The sequence below is a fragment of the Syngnathus typhle genome, linkage group LG22, assembly GCF_033458585.1.
Source record: "Syngnathus typhle isolate RoL2023-S1 ecotype Sweden linkage group LG22, RoL_Styp_1.0, whole genome shotgun sequence".
In the NCBI taxonomy this organism is placed as follows: domain Eukaryota; kingdom Metazoa; phylum Chordata; class Actinopteri; order Syngnathiformes; family Syngnathidae; genus Syngnathus; species Syngnathus typhle.
The window spans coordinates 5,987,413-6,004,736 of NC_083759.1; the positions used below are offsets into that span (position 1 = coordinate 5,987,413).

Sequence of the window (17,324 nt, forward strand, 5' to 3'; positions counted from 1 at the left end):
TGAAAAATAAAAGCGACCCCACCACTCTTTTGAGACGAGCCTCCGGCTTGGCCGAATTGTGTTTCGTCAACTCAAGCAGCCATTTGCAACCGTAAATATTGAACGGGTTTAACATTTTGGAAATGTCGGCCGTGACTGTTTTCTGAGTCGTTCGCCGCAGATAAAATATCACTCTTATTGCAACCACGCCGGGACAATCGCTCTGGGTGACCTTTTCGAGACAACTGATGAATGGGTCTTTGATGACTTTTAGAAAAGAGAGAAAATGCTCAACGTCATCTCGCACCTGTTAAGACAACAATGCTGCATGTCCTTGGTGTATGGAGACAATTGGATGGAAAAAGTTTTCCAGACAAACAAGCCGCAAGATAATAGATGAGGGCAACAGCTCGACGGCAGATGTAAAACAAAGTGAGGAAACACATGTAAGGTTCCCATTAAGGAGAAACATGCTATGTCCATGCATCGCTAGCAAAGACCCCCGCTAAGACCGTGTGGGCCAATGTGATTGAGTTCAAAGGGGGCCGCTTGCAATACCAGAATCTTGAATGTGATTGTTGAGCTAAGCCGGTAGAAACGTGGTCTATGACCCGGAGCTTGATTGGAATCTAAATGTGACGCTGGCCCACCACAGAAGAAGAAAGCATGCTGTGTGTTTGAAGAATTTCTCCTGCAGCAAAGGCACAGCGAAATATATATATATAATAATATATATACATATGTATATATATTTATTTTATTTTATTTTATATATACATAATTTTTTATATTAATATTTATTAAATTATATTATATAATATATATTTTTTAAATGACATGCCATATATGGCATATCATTTTTTTAAAAATTGGAATTCTTACAATAAAACACACCAAGAGTGAATCTCGTCGTCTGCACGATAAACGAGTACTTACACTTATTTGCACAACTAGCAGCTATTTGGCTAATTGAACAATTTACTCAATCGCTTTGCAATTGGAACAATTTCAGTCATGCTAACTCAAATAATTAAGCAGGAGGAGATGAAGCGTGGCTTATCGTCACACACGCCGGCATCCTCTCAAAAGTGCATGTTGGCTTTATTCTCGTCGAAGATGTCCCGAGGTGTGAATGTGAGTGTTAAAAGATGGCCAACGCCTCCCCACCACAAGGCTACTTTAGGGAGGTCACCCAAAGTTCAAACGCTCCAGGAGATGAAGTGATGGAGAAGTATCTAATTTTATACACACACTAAATGTCCTGTGTATGTGATTGGATTTTTAGAAAATGTTCACAACTTGTTCATTAACCTAATTAATTTTGTTTGGCTCACATTGTCGTTTTTAATCGCTGAACAGGAAGTGGCTGTTGATTTCAGCATGGAGGGCGGGGGCAATCAATCGGTCAAGCTGAGGGGACAAAAAAAGCACTGACTCGGCCATTTTTCCTAGATGTAACAAGAATTGCAACGAAGCGGAACCACCAACCCAGTTGGTTCAACATCCATCACTGTTCAGCTCAGCAACGCGCCCAAGCAGCAGCAGGAAAAAAATAAAAACCAACAGGCACAGTCTTGCAAAAAAAAAAAAATGTCAAGGGGAGAGATGTACAAGTTCTGGTGGGATGACAGTGTTGTGGTCACGAAAGTCCGGGTGCGTCCATGTTCACTGGAGCAGGTTCTCGCTGCTTGTTAGGGAACTCTTCAGTGTGTGCCCATTAGGAAGCTGCACAGCATCCATGTAGGCCCATGCAACGGGTACCTCTCATTAAAAGAATACACACTTTTATCATCAACACACACACACACACACAAACACACTTCCCCATTTGTTCAAACCCTTGCAGCCATAGCTTTGTCACGGTTTTATAGTCACAAGCCATGCAGTGTCGGTTTGCCTCAATAAGGAGGACGAACAATTGACTCGTGTATCAACATTGCCCCCTGGCGGTTTTAGTGAATCTTACACGCTGGCTGGTGAAAAGAGTTTTATGTAACTGTTATTATCAGGCTTATTCTCACTTGGGTATTTTTAAATTTTCAAGATAAGATTCCATTTAGTTTTGTATAAATATTTTCTGCATCGATGGCGTTCAACTTGAATTTGTAAAAAGTCAGGAGGCCAAATGTACAGGAACGATTTTGCCATTTTATTTTTTTTTCTTCACATTATTGCTTTACAATAAAATGCATTGGTTGGATATGTCCAGTATAGCAAGACGATACATTCATATAAGTTATACAGTATTTTTTTTTAATAGTACCTAACATTAAATAGACTTTTTTTTATTATTGTTGACAACTCCCACATCACATTGAGCTCACAGTGCATCAGGTCGCATTCAATCAAAGAAATACACATGAGACGTTTCGTGTTTTCGTCACCTTTCCATGACGTATGCGTGATAGTTGAGCACACGCAGACTCCCATCCAGTCTGCATCAAATAATCATTTTTTCCCCTCTTCCTTCAGAAAAAAAGACTCGCTGACAAAAGCAAGTTAAGGAAAAAAAAAACTCCAACCTGGCAACTAAGCTTGGACCGCGCAGAGCAGCCTCAAGATGAAGAAAATGAGAAAAAAAAAAAAAAACATTTTTTGCCGGTTCCAGACAAAGTGTATCTACAGATGGGCCCTGTGTGGTCACCTCCATCCAGCATCGAAACGGATGAGCATTTTTTGGGGACGGGGTCCAACTTTGCTTCTCCCCCAAGTGCTCTCATCCTCTTAAAGTGACAAAGCCCAAACAAAAAACATCGATCCATGTTGCTTCTTTTGGCCCTTTGTGTAAAAAAAAAAAAAAAAAAAATTAAAAAAAGGGGGGGGGGGGGGGAGCATAGTGTCCATCCTTTGGCTCAGTTCAACAGCAATCACAATAATAATAAAAAAAACAAAACAAAAAACACCTGTGAGCTCACACTGAGTACTGGACGGACAACATCATCATGGTGACCTGGCAGGAGCCTGACGTCACACACACGCACACACAAATCATGACATTGAGATTGCATATACAAGTGCCTGCCGCCATGTGTGGCACAGGAGTATCACCCCCCCCCCCCCCCTCCAATTATTGTCAGAATTCTCTGTGGCTCGGCTCATTGCTTGCAATTTTGCAACAAATTGCATTGTAGCTGCCGATTTGTATTATTATTTTTTTTGTAAAACTGGACCAGGCAGTTGCCATGGAGATGTCTGACAGACACAAGCAGGCCTTTACGCTGTGCTTGAGGGAGAAGGGGAACACTGCATTTAACATCCCAGCATGCACTGCGGACAAGAGGCGGGTGTGCTCATCATATTCACACACATTCGTATATCACTCACACACTCGCACACACACACCAAAGGAAGCACTAGTTGATTCAGAATGAGATGGCTGTTAAAGTGCAGTATCTACATACAACTCATCAATACGGTAGCCACCCCCCGCCCCCTACCAAAGAGCTGTCCCTGATCACTGGTGGCTGTTGTCGGCACCGCCCCCCACCCCCTCTTTACTGGTCAGGGGGGTGGTCTAGTTCCTTTGCCTCAAAAGTTGAAAATCAAATAAAAATTCATCTTACTGGTCTACAGACGGTTGAGCTGAGTGAGCGTGCTGCCCCGCGGCGGGTCTTCGGATCTCTATTCAGCAAGTCGGCGTACAAAGTTGTTTTGCGTGGCAACATGCTCTCCCTCGGTCTTTTGCAAAAGATGGAAGGATTTTTGCAACAAAACAATAAATAAATAAATAAATACAGTTCACTTTTGTTGCAGTGCTGCATAACACCTCAAAAGTTGCTTCCCAAACAATCCGGAAATGGGTTTGTTTTGATTTTTTTCATCAAGTTAGGTGAGAAAAGGTTGCGGGGACAAAGTTTGTAGTTCTTGCTGTCAAGTTGGTGTCCATAGGAGGGGAGCTGCCAAGGACAAGACCCTCGTCCATGGGGGTGCAAAAAAAAAAAGTGTGCTTTTCTCTTTGGGTCCTGGAGTTCTCAGTAAACCATTGTGAGGATTCTGTCAACATGACTAGTGACGGCATGGCGAAGATGGGGAGGGGGGGGGCTGTATTGGATTCAGGAGTCCCCCACCTGAGACAGCTAAAGGCATGCTAAATGGACGGACACAGTAGACAGGTGGACAGCAGCACAGCACTGCAGTAGCAGGCAAGGCTCCAAATGAGCCTCAAGGACTGGGCACTGTGTGAGCGAAGACAAGATGCACAATGACTCAAGCGCGCCACCCCGTGGACACACTTGGGACTAAACAGACTCAAAGTGATAGGTCCAGTATTATTAGAAGGAAGGGTGGGACTTTGAGGGGGCTGTGAGGATTTTTTGGTGTCTGGCTTCTGCTGCTGCTGCTGCTGCTGTTACGTGGCGAATGTCAATCGTCAAAGCACATGGGCACGTTGACAAAAGTGAACACGTTGTATTCGATCATGACCGAGAAGCACAGGAAGACGGCGTACAGGACCAGAACGTACACGCCCAGCTTCAGATCCAGTCGCCACTTGTTCAGGTGAATCCCCAGCACCTGTTCGGGGTGCAAAACAAGTCAGTGACCCCGCCCCAATGACAGTTGGCAGCAGCAGATTATTGGACGCCTGAAAATTAATCCCGCGTGATTATCCTTTATTGTGTGACGTGCCAATTTTGTCCCGATTACACATCACAGTGTAATAAGGGGATTTCCAAATCACTCATTTCGACGGCGCACGGGCTTTTTAACGAGGAAGACGTTCGTTTCTGGCGTCGCCACGGTAACGGGTGCTTCAAGACGACGTCAACAATACTGTTCAGAGTCGCAAGCGAAGCGTACCGAATGTTACAAAAACAAGTTTGTTGCCTATTGATCGACTCGCCCCTTTTTTTTCTCAAAATGGCAGCAGCATTTCATACTTAAGTCAAGAGCTCACCGTGAGGGCCACCGATCCCAGCAAAAGCACGACGGAATACACAAGTCCTCGACTGTTGATCATCACCTGCCACAGACAGAATCATCGGCTCACTTTAGCGCAATTGTGTTACGAGTCAGCAAGTGGAGTTGAGGGGTACAAAACAGAAAGGTGGGGGTCAAGCATCACCTCCGAGCCGTAGTCCACACACATGGTTTGGATTGCCCAAGGGACGCCCAGGCCTACTAGGATGTCAAAAACGTTGCTTCCAATAGTGTTGGACACGGCCATGTCTCCCAAGCCTGAAATACACGACACGCTTTGTCTGGCCAAGTCTCAGTACAGATGGAAGGGGACAAGCGAGCAGGAGGACGGGACCACCTTGGCGCGCCACGATGAGACTGGCAATGCAGTCAGGGACGCTGGTACCCGCTGCCAGGAAGGTGATACCCATGATGACGTCAGGGATTCCAAGAGTGTAGCCGATTATCGTCACCTGCAATACAAAATGGATCCCGTGTGGGGTTTTTTTGAGTTTGATTTACAAAAGTACAGCGCTGCAAAACCTACCATCCAGACCATCACGTAGGAGAAGACTGCAATCCAGACGGTTGAGAGGATAAAGGAGAGCATGAAGCATCTCTCCCAGCGCGGCTTTCCACAGTTTGGGACGGTGAAGAACAACAACAGGAGCAGCGGCCATGAGATGAGCCACTTGATAGTGTTGCCGCATCCCTCTGTACACAACGCAAACGTTCATTTCGGTCCTCGTTGCATTCCTCTGGAGCGCAATCATGGTCAGTCGCCTACTGGGAAGATGAAACGGGGAAATGCCGCTCTCCTCATCTTCCTCGGTGGCTTTGTCCTCCGGCACGTTCCCGTTCTCAATCTCCATCTTGCCGTCGATCACTTGCGTCTCCACGCCGTTCGCCGCTTGGACCAACTTCTGGCGCTTTCACAAAAGAGACTCTAAATCCCGAGCACACGCCGGTGCGGCAATTCCGCAAGCGTACCTCAGTGATGATGAGGCGGCTGGCCATGCGCAGGCGTGTCTTGGGTGCAAAGTGGCTGGTGATCATGATCCGCAGGCCCGCTTCGGGGAAGCTCAACTTGGACGGGCTGGCGTGCATGATCTCGTCCACCATCACCACCGAGCCACGGCTGTAAGCTTTGGTGGGCTTCACTAATAACACGGACAACGTCAATTGAGAAAACGTCGGACTCCGCACCCCCGCATCAACCAATAGTTTTTCTTTTTAATAACGTTGCCCTTATTAGTCTAATTTAGACTAATACATGCAAGAAGGCGCATATATTAAAAAATCATTACCACTCCAGTGGGGAGAAGAAGCAGAAAAAAAGTGTTAAGCGACAAACACGGTGGCACAACGGCAGCACAACAAGCGAGAGCGAGTTTAGTAAGGCTAAACAGACAGGCGGCGGGTTAGAAAGAACCATCGGTCAGTAACAACACTCAGACTAAGTGGCTCCAAAAAAAAAAAATCTGTATTGTGAAAACTTTCAAATGACTTCATGTCTTGCTTTTAAAAAACATTTTAAGTGTCCTGCAAGTGTAAAAAGAAGTTAACCTCCACGTGGCAGGCGATTGGACGTTCCAATCGCTTTGGCAGCCGTGATACAAAAGTTACCTTTGTCTTCCCCACGCTACGACTTCAGGGAGAATTCCCATTTCGCGCTTCCATAGTTGCGCTCACGCCAGCCTTAGTCGCATCTAATTGAATAAACGCTTAAACACTGAAGAAGAAGAAAAAAATGATACGGGCCATGGGTCATTCAGAGACGGTATATTAGTAACGGTTAATGTGACACGGTTCGTCGGGATCACAGGACTGGAAGTTTGCCAATCATTGGAGAGAATTAAGCACCAGCAGAGAGCATGAATTGGATGACGCAATTGTCAAGCGGAACAGAAGGGGGGGGGATTAAAAGCCACACGGGCCACTTCTTGTTGCCCCAGCCTGTCTGGTTAGCCTTACCTGCTGCCAGTAAGGGCACCATCGGGTCGTCGTCGTAATAATAAGGCGCATTACCGTCCTCCATCTCGCTGCTGGTAGCCGCGTTACCGTTGGCCACGTTTTTCTTGGAGCTGCCCATGAAGAAAGCCTGCATGCTGGAGTTGAATCTAGCGAGGAGATGCACAAGGATAGGTCAGTGGCGAGAACTCAATAGAGATCAAAGACTTGTTTGAAATATATTCATGAGCTAAAAAGAAGAAAAAAAAAAACATCTCCGCTGCTAACATCCATAGCATGACCTACTTCCCAGGATAACATGCATCACAATGCACACAAATTGGCCTGAAATTGGCTACACAGCGTTCGGTCAAAAGAATTCTTTTGCTTTTGCATTTAAAGAAATCTGAAATGTCTAAGAACACGGCAGCACAAAAGCTGCTCTGTTGTTTGGACTCAACAGAACACGCTGTTCTCCAAAAGGTTGATGAAGCAATGGGAATCCATTTGGCTTTGGTTTGACAACATCATTTTCTTTCTATGGTCATTCGAACGAAAGGGCTCACTGCGTCGTTGTGTGAAGCTCTTTCAACACAAGGCCCAAGTTTCCCCTTATTATTATCATTTTATTTAAATATGATGTGACACCCTACGCAACATTGCACGTGCCGATTTTTTTTAATTGGTGTGTGTGCGTATGTGTCACGCCCGCACCCCCTGAAGGAAAAAAAAAAAAAAAAAAAAGTTTGCCTTTAGCCGTTTCTTTCTGCTTCGGAGTGAAGAGGAAACACCTCGAAGCAACCTCCATTTCGACAGGAACAACATTTTGGGAAAGGTGGGGGGAGGGGGTGGGGGGGGTTTACCACCATATGACAGCATCCCCTCACTAAATTGTGTCTTGCCTGCAGAATGAGGAAGGAGAGAGGAGTGATCCGGTTAAGCCGGTGCTCTTTAGGGCTGCGGGGGGGATTAAGCCTGTGGTGGGAGCCAGAAAGAGCGAGCCAGCCGCTGCTGAGAGTGCAAGGCAGATTACCAGCTGCAGCCAGACATGCAGACGCACACGCCATGACCGTGACATGCTGTCATGTGGTGGGACCACACACACGCATTGAATTAGAGGTGAGAAGCAAGAAAAATTTTAAAAAAAAAGGGGATGAAATGAAAAGTTGCTTTGTAGCAAAGCACTTACTTCATGATCAGAATGTATCCCACATACATGACCACCAGCACTAAACTCTCCCACCTAAAAAAAAAAAAAAAGGATTTGGCGATAAGATAGGAATAAAAAGACAAAGTTCAAGTCATGAATAATAATAAGCTTTTTTGGAAACTGCTGAGGCCGAGTCAGACGGAAATACGCAATTAATAGATAATGAATCGGGACACAACTGCCCTAACCTTCCACCAATTATTCTTTCTCAAATTATCTTCCACCAAATCAAATAGCAAATATTTGGAGGCATTCATAACACCAATTGGGTTTTTCTCTTGCTCTTTGTCAATGAAGAAAAAGTGGATGAAGCGTTTGACTCACCACACAATCTTCTCGTCATAGATGAACTAGAACGTGCCAAGAAATTGGAGGGGGGAGGGGGGGGGGGGAGAACAGCACATTAAAAGTTGTCATGTGATCATGATATTGCCGAGTCCGACTTACCGCAATAAGAGCGATGACAGCCAGGATGTAATAAAAGGAATCTCGAAATACCGGCCACCAGGTCAGCACCACCACCTGTAAGATACATGCAACACGAAATGTATGTATTTTATTTAATTTTTTTTTTACACGGCATGTAGGAGCCATTTGTCACGCACGCACCTGCCCGGCAAAAATGCCGCAGACGCCGATGATGCAAAGGATGTTGAAGACGGCCGAGCCCACGATGGTCCCCACCCCCACGTCGCCGTGAGTGATGAAGACACCTGCACCCAAGGAGGCGGCAGCCAATCAGAATCGTCCCGGACACTGACCATCTGGGTTAGTGGGCTGCGCGCGGCTACCGATGACGGAGGCAAAAAGCTCAGGCGCAGAGCTGCCAGCTGCCATGAAGGTGGCGCCGGCAACGTCTTCACTCAGATGTAGTTTCTGCACGAATGGAGCACAAAGCGTCACGTGACAAAAAGAAAACAAAATGGCAGCCTCCAACCAAACCCTTTTGAGTCGCCCCTAAAGTACCTCGCATATCTTCTCCAGTGACGTCACAAAGTATTCATCGCACGTGATGGCGAGGGCCAGGAACATGTAGATGGCCTGCGTTCATTAAAATGAAGGACATCCACATATCTTACACAAGGCCTTGAGGTTAAAAACATGACAGGCGCCACATAAATCAAAGATGGAGGACAACCTTGAATTCATAATTTGCATCCCATTCAAAATGAGCTCCCCCTTTTTGCAAAGTAAGGGCCCCGAAGGGAATGTTTCGTGCTCGCGCTCCCAGGAGGCTTTGGTAGGGAAGCACGCAAGCGGCCTATTTTCGTAGCCCAAGTCTAATATATAAATTATTGATCAGGTGTGAGAGGAGAGCCCATGCAGTTTGTGCTAGCTGCTATGCTCTATGCTATCCACAGGGGGCAGCAGAGCTGACAAGATAAACTCGAGTTATGTCAACGGAGGTGAGTGGAAGCAAAGGATGGCGCACTGCAGCGCCATCTTGAAAATCATCTTTTAATAATGAACAGTGAAGTCAGACACGTAGTTGAAGAGGATGACACAATGCATTTAAATATTGCAGTTTTCAATGTTAGGGATTTTTCAGACTAACCTGCACAACTGCTTGCTTTTATTTTGACTATCAGAGCCCATCTGTGTTTTCACTGCACTAACGGGACTTTACGCCTCCGCTTGACTGGTTAAGTGCCATTAGTGCGAGGTAGCAACATTATTATATTACTCCTCCGCTGCAGCCGAAAACACGCTTTGATTGTAGTCAAGGCTGAGTGTATAAAAGTTCAAAAGATAGTGACGCCTACACAGTCATGCTATTTCCTAGAAAATCCCAATTACTGTGCACGCACTTGCTCCGAAATTATTAATCTCCAATAAAAGTCATCTATCTATGCCAGGGATTTATAATTTTAAAAAAAACAGAACATCTCAATCTATCACCGCTAGATGGCGCAGGATACAATTAACCAGTGTATCCACCTGTTACGATGCATACAAATAAATGGGACAAAGTCAATTTGTGAGGAAATTGAAATAAGAGGCACGTTATTTCCCTATCGACACTATCGGGGAATTTATTTGGTTTTGAGGACTGCTGTGAGACAGTCACACTTTTTATCCATCTATTAAAATAGAAACCGTATTACACTCCAAATATGGTACATGACAGGAGTCATCTTTATATTCATCTCAATGTGATCATCATCATGAGAATTGCTTTAAATAGTTAATGGATATTTAGGATGACTTCATATCCAACACTGCGGAATGTAAAATTAATATTTGATAGCTCTCGCTAGCTCGCACGCTGTACATTAGCGGCGTGTACGATTTATGGCCTGCATCAGTGGCTTGGACTTGACTGCTGCAAGTGCTGGTTTGCCAAAAATGATTCCAACAGACATATCTCTGGGGGGAGAATCAATTAAATTATTGGTCTCATCACTTGATAGGAAAACCTCCAACCGTTTCATAAAATGAGTTTTTCTCATGATAAAGTTTTTGCTGTGCCGGAAGCAGGCGCAAAATGGAAGTTCAAAAGATGGCGTCTCTTACCGCCGTAATGTGCAGAAGGACGGCGCCGCTCTTTCGTTCATCGTTGGTGAAAAGGTCTTCGGGGAACTCGTGGATTGCTGGAGAGAGAGGAAATGTCACAGTCAACATGCGGCGTGACAGCGAGGCACAGCGTGTCCGCCTCCTCCATCATCATCATCATCATCATCACCCTGCTCCTCTTCCTCCCTTTTCCCGCCACTCCCCAAACTAGCTGTATGACCTTGTGAACGGCCTTCATGACCTCACCACCATCTTAGACCACAATGATGAATTTAGCTTTCGGAATTTTACAACTTTTGGAGGTTCCACAGTGTTTGCAATGATCAAAAAAAAAAAAAAAAAAACCCAGGGTGAAGCTTCATCCATCATGCAAGCTCATGTGAGTTGACCTGGTGGCTGACAGAAATGGGCTTGCTCTCTTCTGGGACGCGTGCAGCATCTGTGAGAGGTGCCGGCTGTTTGCTCCGTTACGCCCGCTTACACATACATACCGCAGCGACTTCACGCTAATAAGCAAATGCGACGCAAATTGTTTCGGTGTTGTGATGATGAAATAAAGTAAATAAAGGCACGTTTTGGGCTGTGGTCACATATGGACTCATGAAGTGGAACAGGGGCTCACCTGAGACTTGCATCTGTTCTAACCTCACTGTGGATATATATTTTGTATTCTGTGATGTGTGCACACATGACTGAACGTGCCCATGAAATAAAACACATTTTCTTTCCTGTAGAACCAAAACAGCATGTCGATAATTGTGTTTTAAGGTCAGCAGTGGTCACCTCCCGGGTCGCATTGACACCTGACTGGACACCTCTCGCTCGGACACAAACACGTTGCTGGTTTTTGTTTTTTTTCTCCGCAACTCAAGGACGGACGAGCATGAGAGGACCAGGACAACTTTCATGACACATCTCAAATGACGCCTTTAAATAGGTCCACACTGACATTGGACAGTCAGGTCACTTTGCTGAGGAAAATAACACCTTCAGAGTTTTAAATTATATGTACTTAGTCCTGCACACAATAATTAAATTAAATTAAATAATTTGGAAGCACTAATAACCTCAATACTGGTGTTTATGATATTTAAAAACAATGGAGAGGCCAGAAGGACAAAAAAGATCCCAAAGTCACCTTGTGAAGCTACAAATCTAAAAATAAACTCACATTCTCTATTTGGACATCCTTCTGGGCTGCTTATGCAAGAAATAACTTTTTTTTTTTCCAGTGGCTCCTTTTATCAGCTAGACAACCACACGGTTTGCGGATTTTATGCTAAGGACGTCATTGTTCTTCACTTGTTCCTCAAAATTACTTTTTTCCCCCCTTGAGGCTAGCTTGGACTAATTGTTTTTATTTAGTCTTAAAAAAAAAAAAAAGTTAAGCTAATGGGAGACAAGTGGTAAAATGTCACCAGTTTTCACATTCTATCAAAATGTCAAACGTTGTCACAATTCGAAACGCCGCTCTCAGTGTGATGAGACAAAGACAAAGCAAAGCAGCCACGGGCGCTCATTTGTTCCAAATCTTGTAATATAGCAGACAACGGAGAGGCGCGTTACATAATAGAAGCCTCTCGTGATGTCTTTTCTCGCTCAAGTCCTTTGTATCCACTACACAAGGCAACTCCGTAAAGCGTGCAATGTTTCGGACTGCCGCGTCCGGATAAGCGTACCAGAACGCAGCAACACCCGAGAGATTACAAAATGTCGATTCTTCCGCGTCATTAATGTCCAATTAGATAATCAGCTGCTGCTAGCGCGCAATATTCTCATATGCATGTGATTCTTCATTTTTTGTAACACTCCCAAAATAGTTCTGCTTCAGAGCGCTCTTTGTTATGCGAGCCACACCGAGTTTATGCAAGGGATGAATGTTCTGAACTCCGGCTTCCAGGCAAGTGTCATAATGAGAAGAAAACAATGATGACCCTATTGCTGATGTTCTTTTGACCCAAAACAGCGCCTCTGCTGGTTGCAACCAAGCATGACACTTGATGGCGTCTCTATTTCGAAATGTCATAATTGTTAAACTAACATGATATACTGCTTTACAGCAATCAATCAATCAAGTGATCCTTCACTGTCCATTTCCACCTGGCACTTGGTCCATTGTAGAGTGGACATGTTTTTTTGGGATTGCGCAACTCATTTGCGACACCGAGCACAGAAGGAAGATAACCCCAACAAAAAGTGTGTTGGAGATGTTAGAGTGTTGCTAGCAGGAACGATAAATTGCTAGAACAATCGGAGTGAATCATGTGCTCCACAAGCGGTCAGAACAAACCAATCGGTTTTGCGACAAAGCGACGCACGATTATTTCTGAAATGATACGAGTCATATGACTGACTCGCACAAAGCAGAGCGGTGCGACGGATTTGGGAGGCGGGTTTGAAAGTTTTTCAAGTTAATGAGCGGAGCGTAAAGTTCAGTCTGGTGCACCAGGGGACTTTTTATAAAAAAGGGAGGGGGGGAAGGAATGGTAATCTTTAAGGATTACGCTTCTTTTGAAGAAATTTTCCAGGATTGTGTTCCAGTCATTAATTTAGCCGGCGCCTACTTTTACGTCGCAACAAAGAACAGTCACATGTTTTATTAGTGTTGTAAAATAGGGGCGGGCTGTGTTTAATAATTGGGTTTCATTTTAATAATTCTAATAAGAATAAATAATAATACATTTCCGGCCCCACTGAGCATCTTGTGGCACTTTAAATTATCTGCGCCAGGCTGACCTGCCTTCTGTATAAAACGCAAACAAAACAAATTCTGAAAGTGACATGCACCCCATTTGGATAAAGAACGACTTGATGTTGCTCGAAAAGACTCTTTAAACGATTAAGTCTGGAAGAACCGCCGCAGGCCGTAATGAATCATTGTGATGTCTTCCAAAATGGAACATCAACCGCCATACACAAAATTAGTGCTATTTTGTGATTCTTTTTTTTTTTTTTTTCTTCATTTAAGAGCTTGGCTCCATATACGGAAATCCCTCATCACAATTTGCACGCAATTTATATTTTTGAACAATTCAGAGGAAACAAACATTCATTTTTGCTTATTTGGCTCTCAAGGGGTGCTGCTAGTGATCAGGCAGCACCGTTAGTTTTCTTTTGAAGAGTCGTGCGCTTGTTCGGGCTAAAAGCGGCATGACAACAAGACCGGGCCTTTTCAAAACAAAGACAATTGGCCGCTTTACCTGGTGCTGAGCAGTTCATGGGCTCGGTTTCATTTTGGGATGATGACGCCATTAGCCGCCTGCCCCAGCGCTCTGAGACTGGACGGTCCTCCATTAGCATCCCGTGTCCTGCAGAGAAGACATCAATTTTTTTTTTATTTTTATCAAACTCTTAAGCCTCTGTAATGAGGCCAAACATATCTTATGTAAAAATAATAATAAAAATTATACAAGTCAGCCCAGATGTGTTTTCTTTTTTCCCCCCCAAATATGTAGCCACGCAAATGACACAAGGCCTCGGGCAAGATGATAAAACAGGTTTTTTTTTTGTGTGCGAAACGATGAGTCGATCAGGGTGACGCAAGCGCCTAATTACTGCCGCGCAAGAGCGTGCAAATCGGGCCACCGAGCAGTCAGTCAGCCCGACTTCTGCTTGTGAGGTCACGCAGATTGTGGTTGTGAAAGTCCACTCACATGACACGCTTATAACCGGTGCTTTTAACCATGTGAAGGACACGCTGATGGCAAAACAGAGTTAAATAAGCAAATATTAGCATGCGTAGCCAAGAAACCGAGCATGCTAGGCTACAGCGGTGTCGTGCCGGTTCGGTCCGTTGCCGAGGACATCCTCCAGCTCTGTTCAATCAACCCAGCAGGGGGAAAGAAGCAAGGACAAACATGCGTCCATCAATCTTGCTGGGCTGTGAACACGTTCGGCTTCTGTAGCCTGACCAAAAAAAAAAAAAGACACAAACACTCAAACTGTGCAAGCCCTGAACTGATTCTTAAAAAGCTTCGTCCATCACATCCACTTTAAGGATCAGCATGCATGATGGCATGTCACGTCTCTGACCCAGGAGAGGTGCAAATCTCATCCATCTGGACTATTTGGAAAATCAACACGCCGCTATGAATCAGACTCAGTCAAACAAGTTTTGACACTTTCTTGTTCGCCATCCGCCTTGACTCCGCCCCTTTGTCTGAAAAATCTATTCAATTACATCTGATTATGGCAGGTCTAATGAGTTTAGAGGGGGATTTCTCATGTTCTGTTATTGTGGAACTACGGACGGATAATTCACGAGGCTTCTTTGAAATAGTTCCGGTATGGCTGTGACAGCATAAGTTGGGCATGCTTGACTAAAGCAAGGCATTAGCAATGCACGTGTATACATATAGGGAGAAACCCACTTCAGCTAGCAAAAAAAGAAAAAAAAAAAGTCTGCCTTTTGGAGATGAGAGCTTTGCACTCGCATGTATGATATCATTGCAGAGTAATCATTTAAGCCTCTTGTTTTTTTTTTTATGTTATTAATGAAACTCCCGGTGAATCTCGGCGATCTACTGTACAACTAGGCAAATTTGCTGATGCTATCTGCAGCCCTCATTGGAGACAACTAAGTGGGTGCAGATGGACAGATCCCACGACAGGGTAAAAAAAAAAAAAAAAAAAGAGCTTAATGTGAGAAGCACTCTAAGCATGTGTGTGTGGACTACATTAGTGACAGCAGTGACAAAAATTCGATACATTTGAGATGGGGTCGCTGCCAGATGACAGCTGTGGGTCACATTTGAGGGAAGGGAGTTCTTAAGCAATAAAATAATGTCATAGAAATACATCTTATTTTACCAACTCTTGGATTTAGAAGCGGAAATGTGGTCATTGTTGTATGATGGACAAGTTTGGTGCCATCTGGTCGAATCTTGGTGCTCCAATGAGATGAAGAGCTCCATTTGGACCAAAGTAGTCATGTGGGGCATATATTGTACAGTATGTAATTTGCAGATTTTCACTATTATCTTCTGTCATTGTCTCATGAGCAAAGATGGGCTCTACTATGTTTGCATGATTTAAAAAAAAAAGTGTAGGCAATTTATAGATTACCAGAATAAAAATTGAATAAAATGGTTAACAAAAGTTAGTCCAGCGAGAATGTGTTTTTCACCAAACAGTTTAAATTCCCAAAAGAATTGACCTCAAAATTTGCAAGGCTCGATTGTATTCGAAATCTCCAATTATATTTATGTCCATTTTTTTCCCCCTTGCAAAATCTGGTCACATCTTGCCATGCGAGCATATGACACATTGTCAAATGACAATGTACACCACCAGTTTACCTCCGTTTCCTGTTTTTTGTGGAATACTCAAACCAAAAAAATCCAAGGTTTGTGGTTGGATTGCATAACGGCTGTGATGCTGCGTTTGGGATGCTCTGCATGTCACTGTTTGCGCAAGCCTAAAGGGAAGACTTTTGACATGAGGAGAGGGGGGGGGGCATGTTTGGAGAGTGAGGGATGCGTGGGGGAAATCACACGCAGCACACATGACTGCTCTTCTAAATTACACAACAACAAAAAAACTAAATTATTACTCAATCATCATGCATGATTTGTGTGTGTGTGTGTGGGGGGGGGGGGGGGGTGACTATGGTGCACAGCTACAGTGGATCGTGCTGCAAAAAAAAAACGACAAATCAAACACATTCCCGGTGCCGTCGTGTGTGTGTGTGTGTGTTTGTGCATGAGGCGAGCGCGCCTTTCTCTCCAAGTTAAAAATGTGCAGCTGCTACGGCGCGCACACTGCGGCAATACGAAGCCACATCGTATGACGCTCTCTCTGGTCGTGGAGTTCAATGATCACGTATAGCCCACGATCTGTAGTTTTAGTAGAACAGCAAATATGAGGTGAAATGCACCGACGTTGCATTCACGTGCCCTTGATATCGCCGCTTGATAATCACATTGTTGCAATGCGTGATTGTAATGCAGATATCGTGTGTTATTTCGTGGGTGAGCGTCATCCACGTACTCACCTGTTTTGGTCAACAGCGCAGACATGGTCCACGCTACTAAGAGAGCACTGCAGATGAAGCACACCTGTACAAACAGCATCTCTCTCCTCTTGCGAACTTTAAACATCTTCGCCATGATGCTCTTCTTCTTTTTAGGCGCCTTCACGGTGTCGTCCCGCTCCATGGTTCCTTCCGTCTCTCCTCGGCCACTTTTATTGCCCTAATTTATTTATTTTATTGGTCGCCGTCCTTGAAATTCGCTGCAGAAAAGCGCCGTTATTATTATGATTCTTTTTTCTATTATTATTTCACAAGGAACCCAAGCTGAGATGCGGTCTTCATTCCAGTTGCACTACGATTCAATTTGGTGAGAGAATAAGAAAAGCGTGCAGGCTCCCATGCACTCCGGCGTGCATGTTGTCCCGTGGAGTGGCGAAGGGGGTAAGGTTAAACCAAAAAAAACATACTAAACAGCAAAAAAAAAAAGAGAGAAAAAAAACGCTATCCTCTCTTCTCCTCGCGGGAGCTTGACGTTTTTGCCTCCAAAGGCATCAACGTCCCGTCATCAACAGAGCGTCGCTCAGCTGCGTGGAGAGCGAGTCGCACCTGCGCCTGATGCTCTGAGCGTGAGCGTGCGTGGCGTGCGTGAGCGTGCGTGGAGGTTAATTGTCACATTCTGGCAGCGATCGTGGCCGTGCAGCAGAGTAAAACTCCTCCCTCCTCATGGATTCCTCCCCATAGCACTGCCCTCCTCCTCCTACCCGGCCGACCTTCATCCTCCCCCCCCAACCAATCTCAATGAGA

General features: G+C 44.7%; 1 protein-coding gene across 2 annotated transcripts; it reads right to left on the reverse strand.

Annotated features, from left to right (window-relative positions):
• Positions 1-2,107: 2,107 nt before the first annotated feature.
• slc24a4b (solute carrier family 24 member 4b) lies at positions 2,108-17,186 on the reverse strand. Of its 2 annotated transcripts, none has more exons than XM_061270768.1 (17): positions 16,542-17,186; positions 13,750-13,857; positions 10,550-10,626; positions 9,002-9,076; positions 8,827-8,911; positions 8,645-8,748; positions 8,483-8,557; positions 8,360-8,385; positions 8,015-8,068; positions 6,850-6,995; positions 5,866-6,035; positions 5,663-5,798; positions 5,423-5,589; positions 5,234-5,348; positions 5,042-5,154; positions 4,874-4,939; positions 2,108-4,491 (listed from the first exon to the last, which is right to left on the reverse strand). In XM_061270768.1, exons 1-17 carry the CDS (start codon positions 16,702-16,704, stop codon positions 4,342-4,344), a joined length of 1,830 nt encoding a protein of 609 aa, XP_061126752.1. In that variant the 5' UTR covers positions 16,705-17,186; the 3' UTR covers positions 2,108-4,341. The 2 variants fall into 2 exon arrangements, with proteins under 2 accessions (XP_061126752.1, XP_061126750.1); XM_061270766.1 differs by having other exon boundaries at positions 5,663-5,804.
• Between the last annotated feature and the right edge of the window lie 138 nt (positions 17,187-17,324).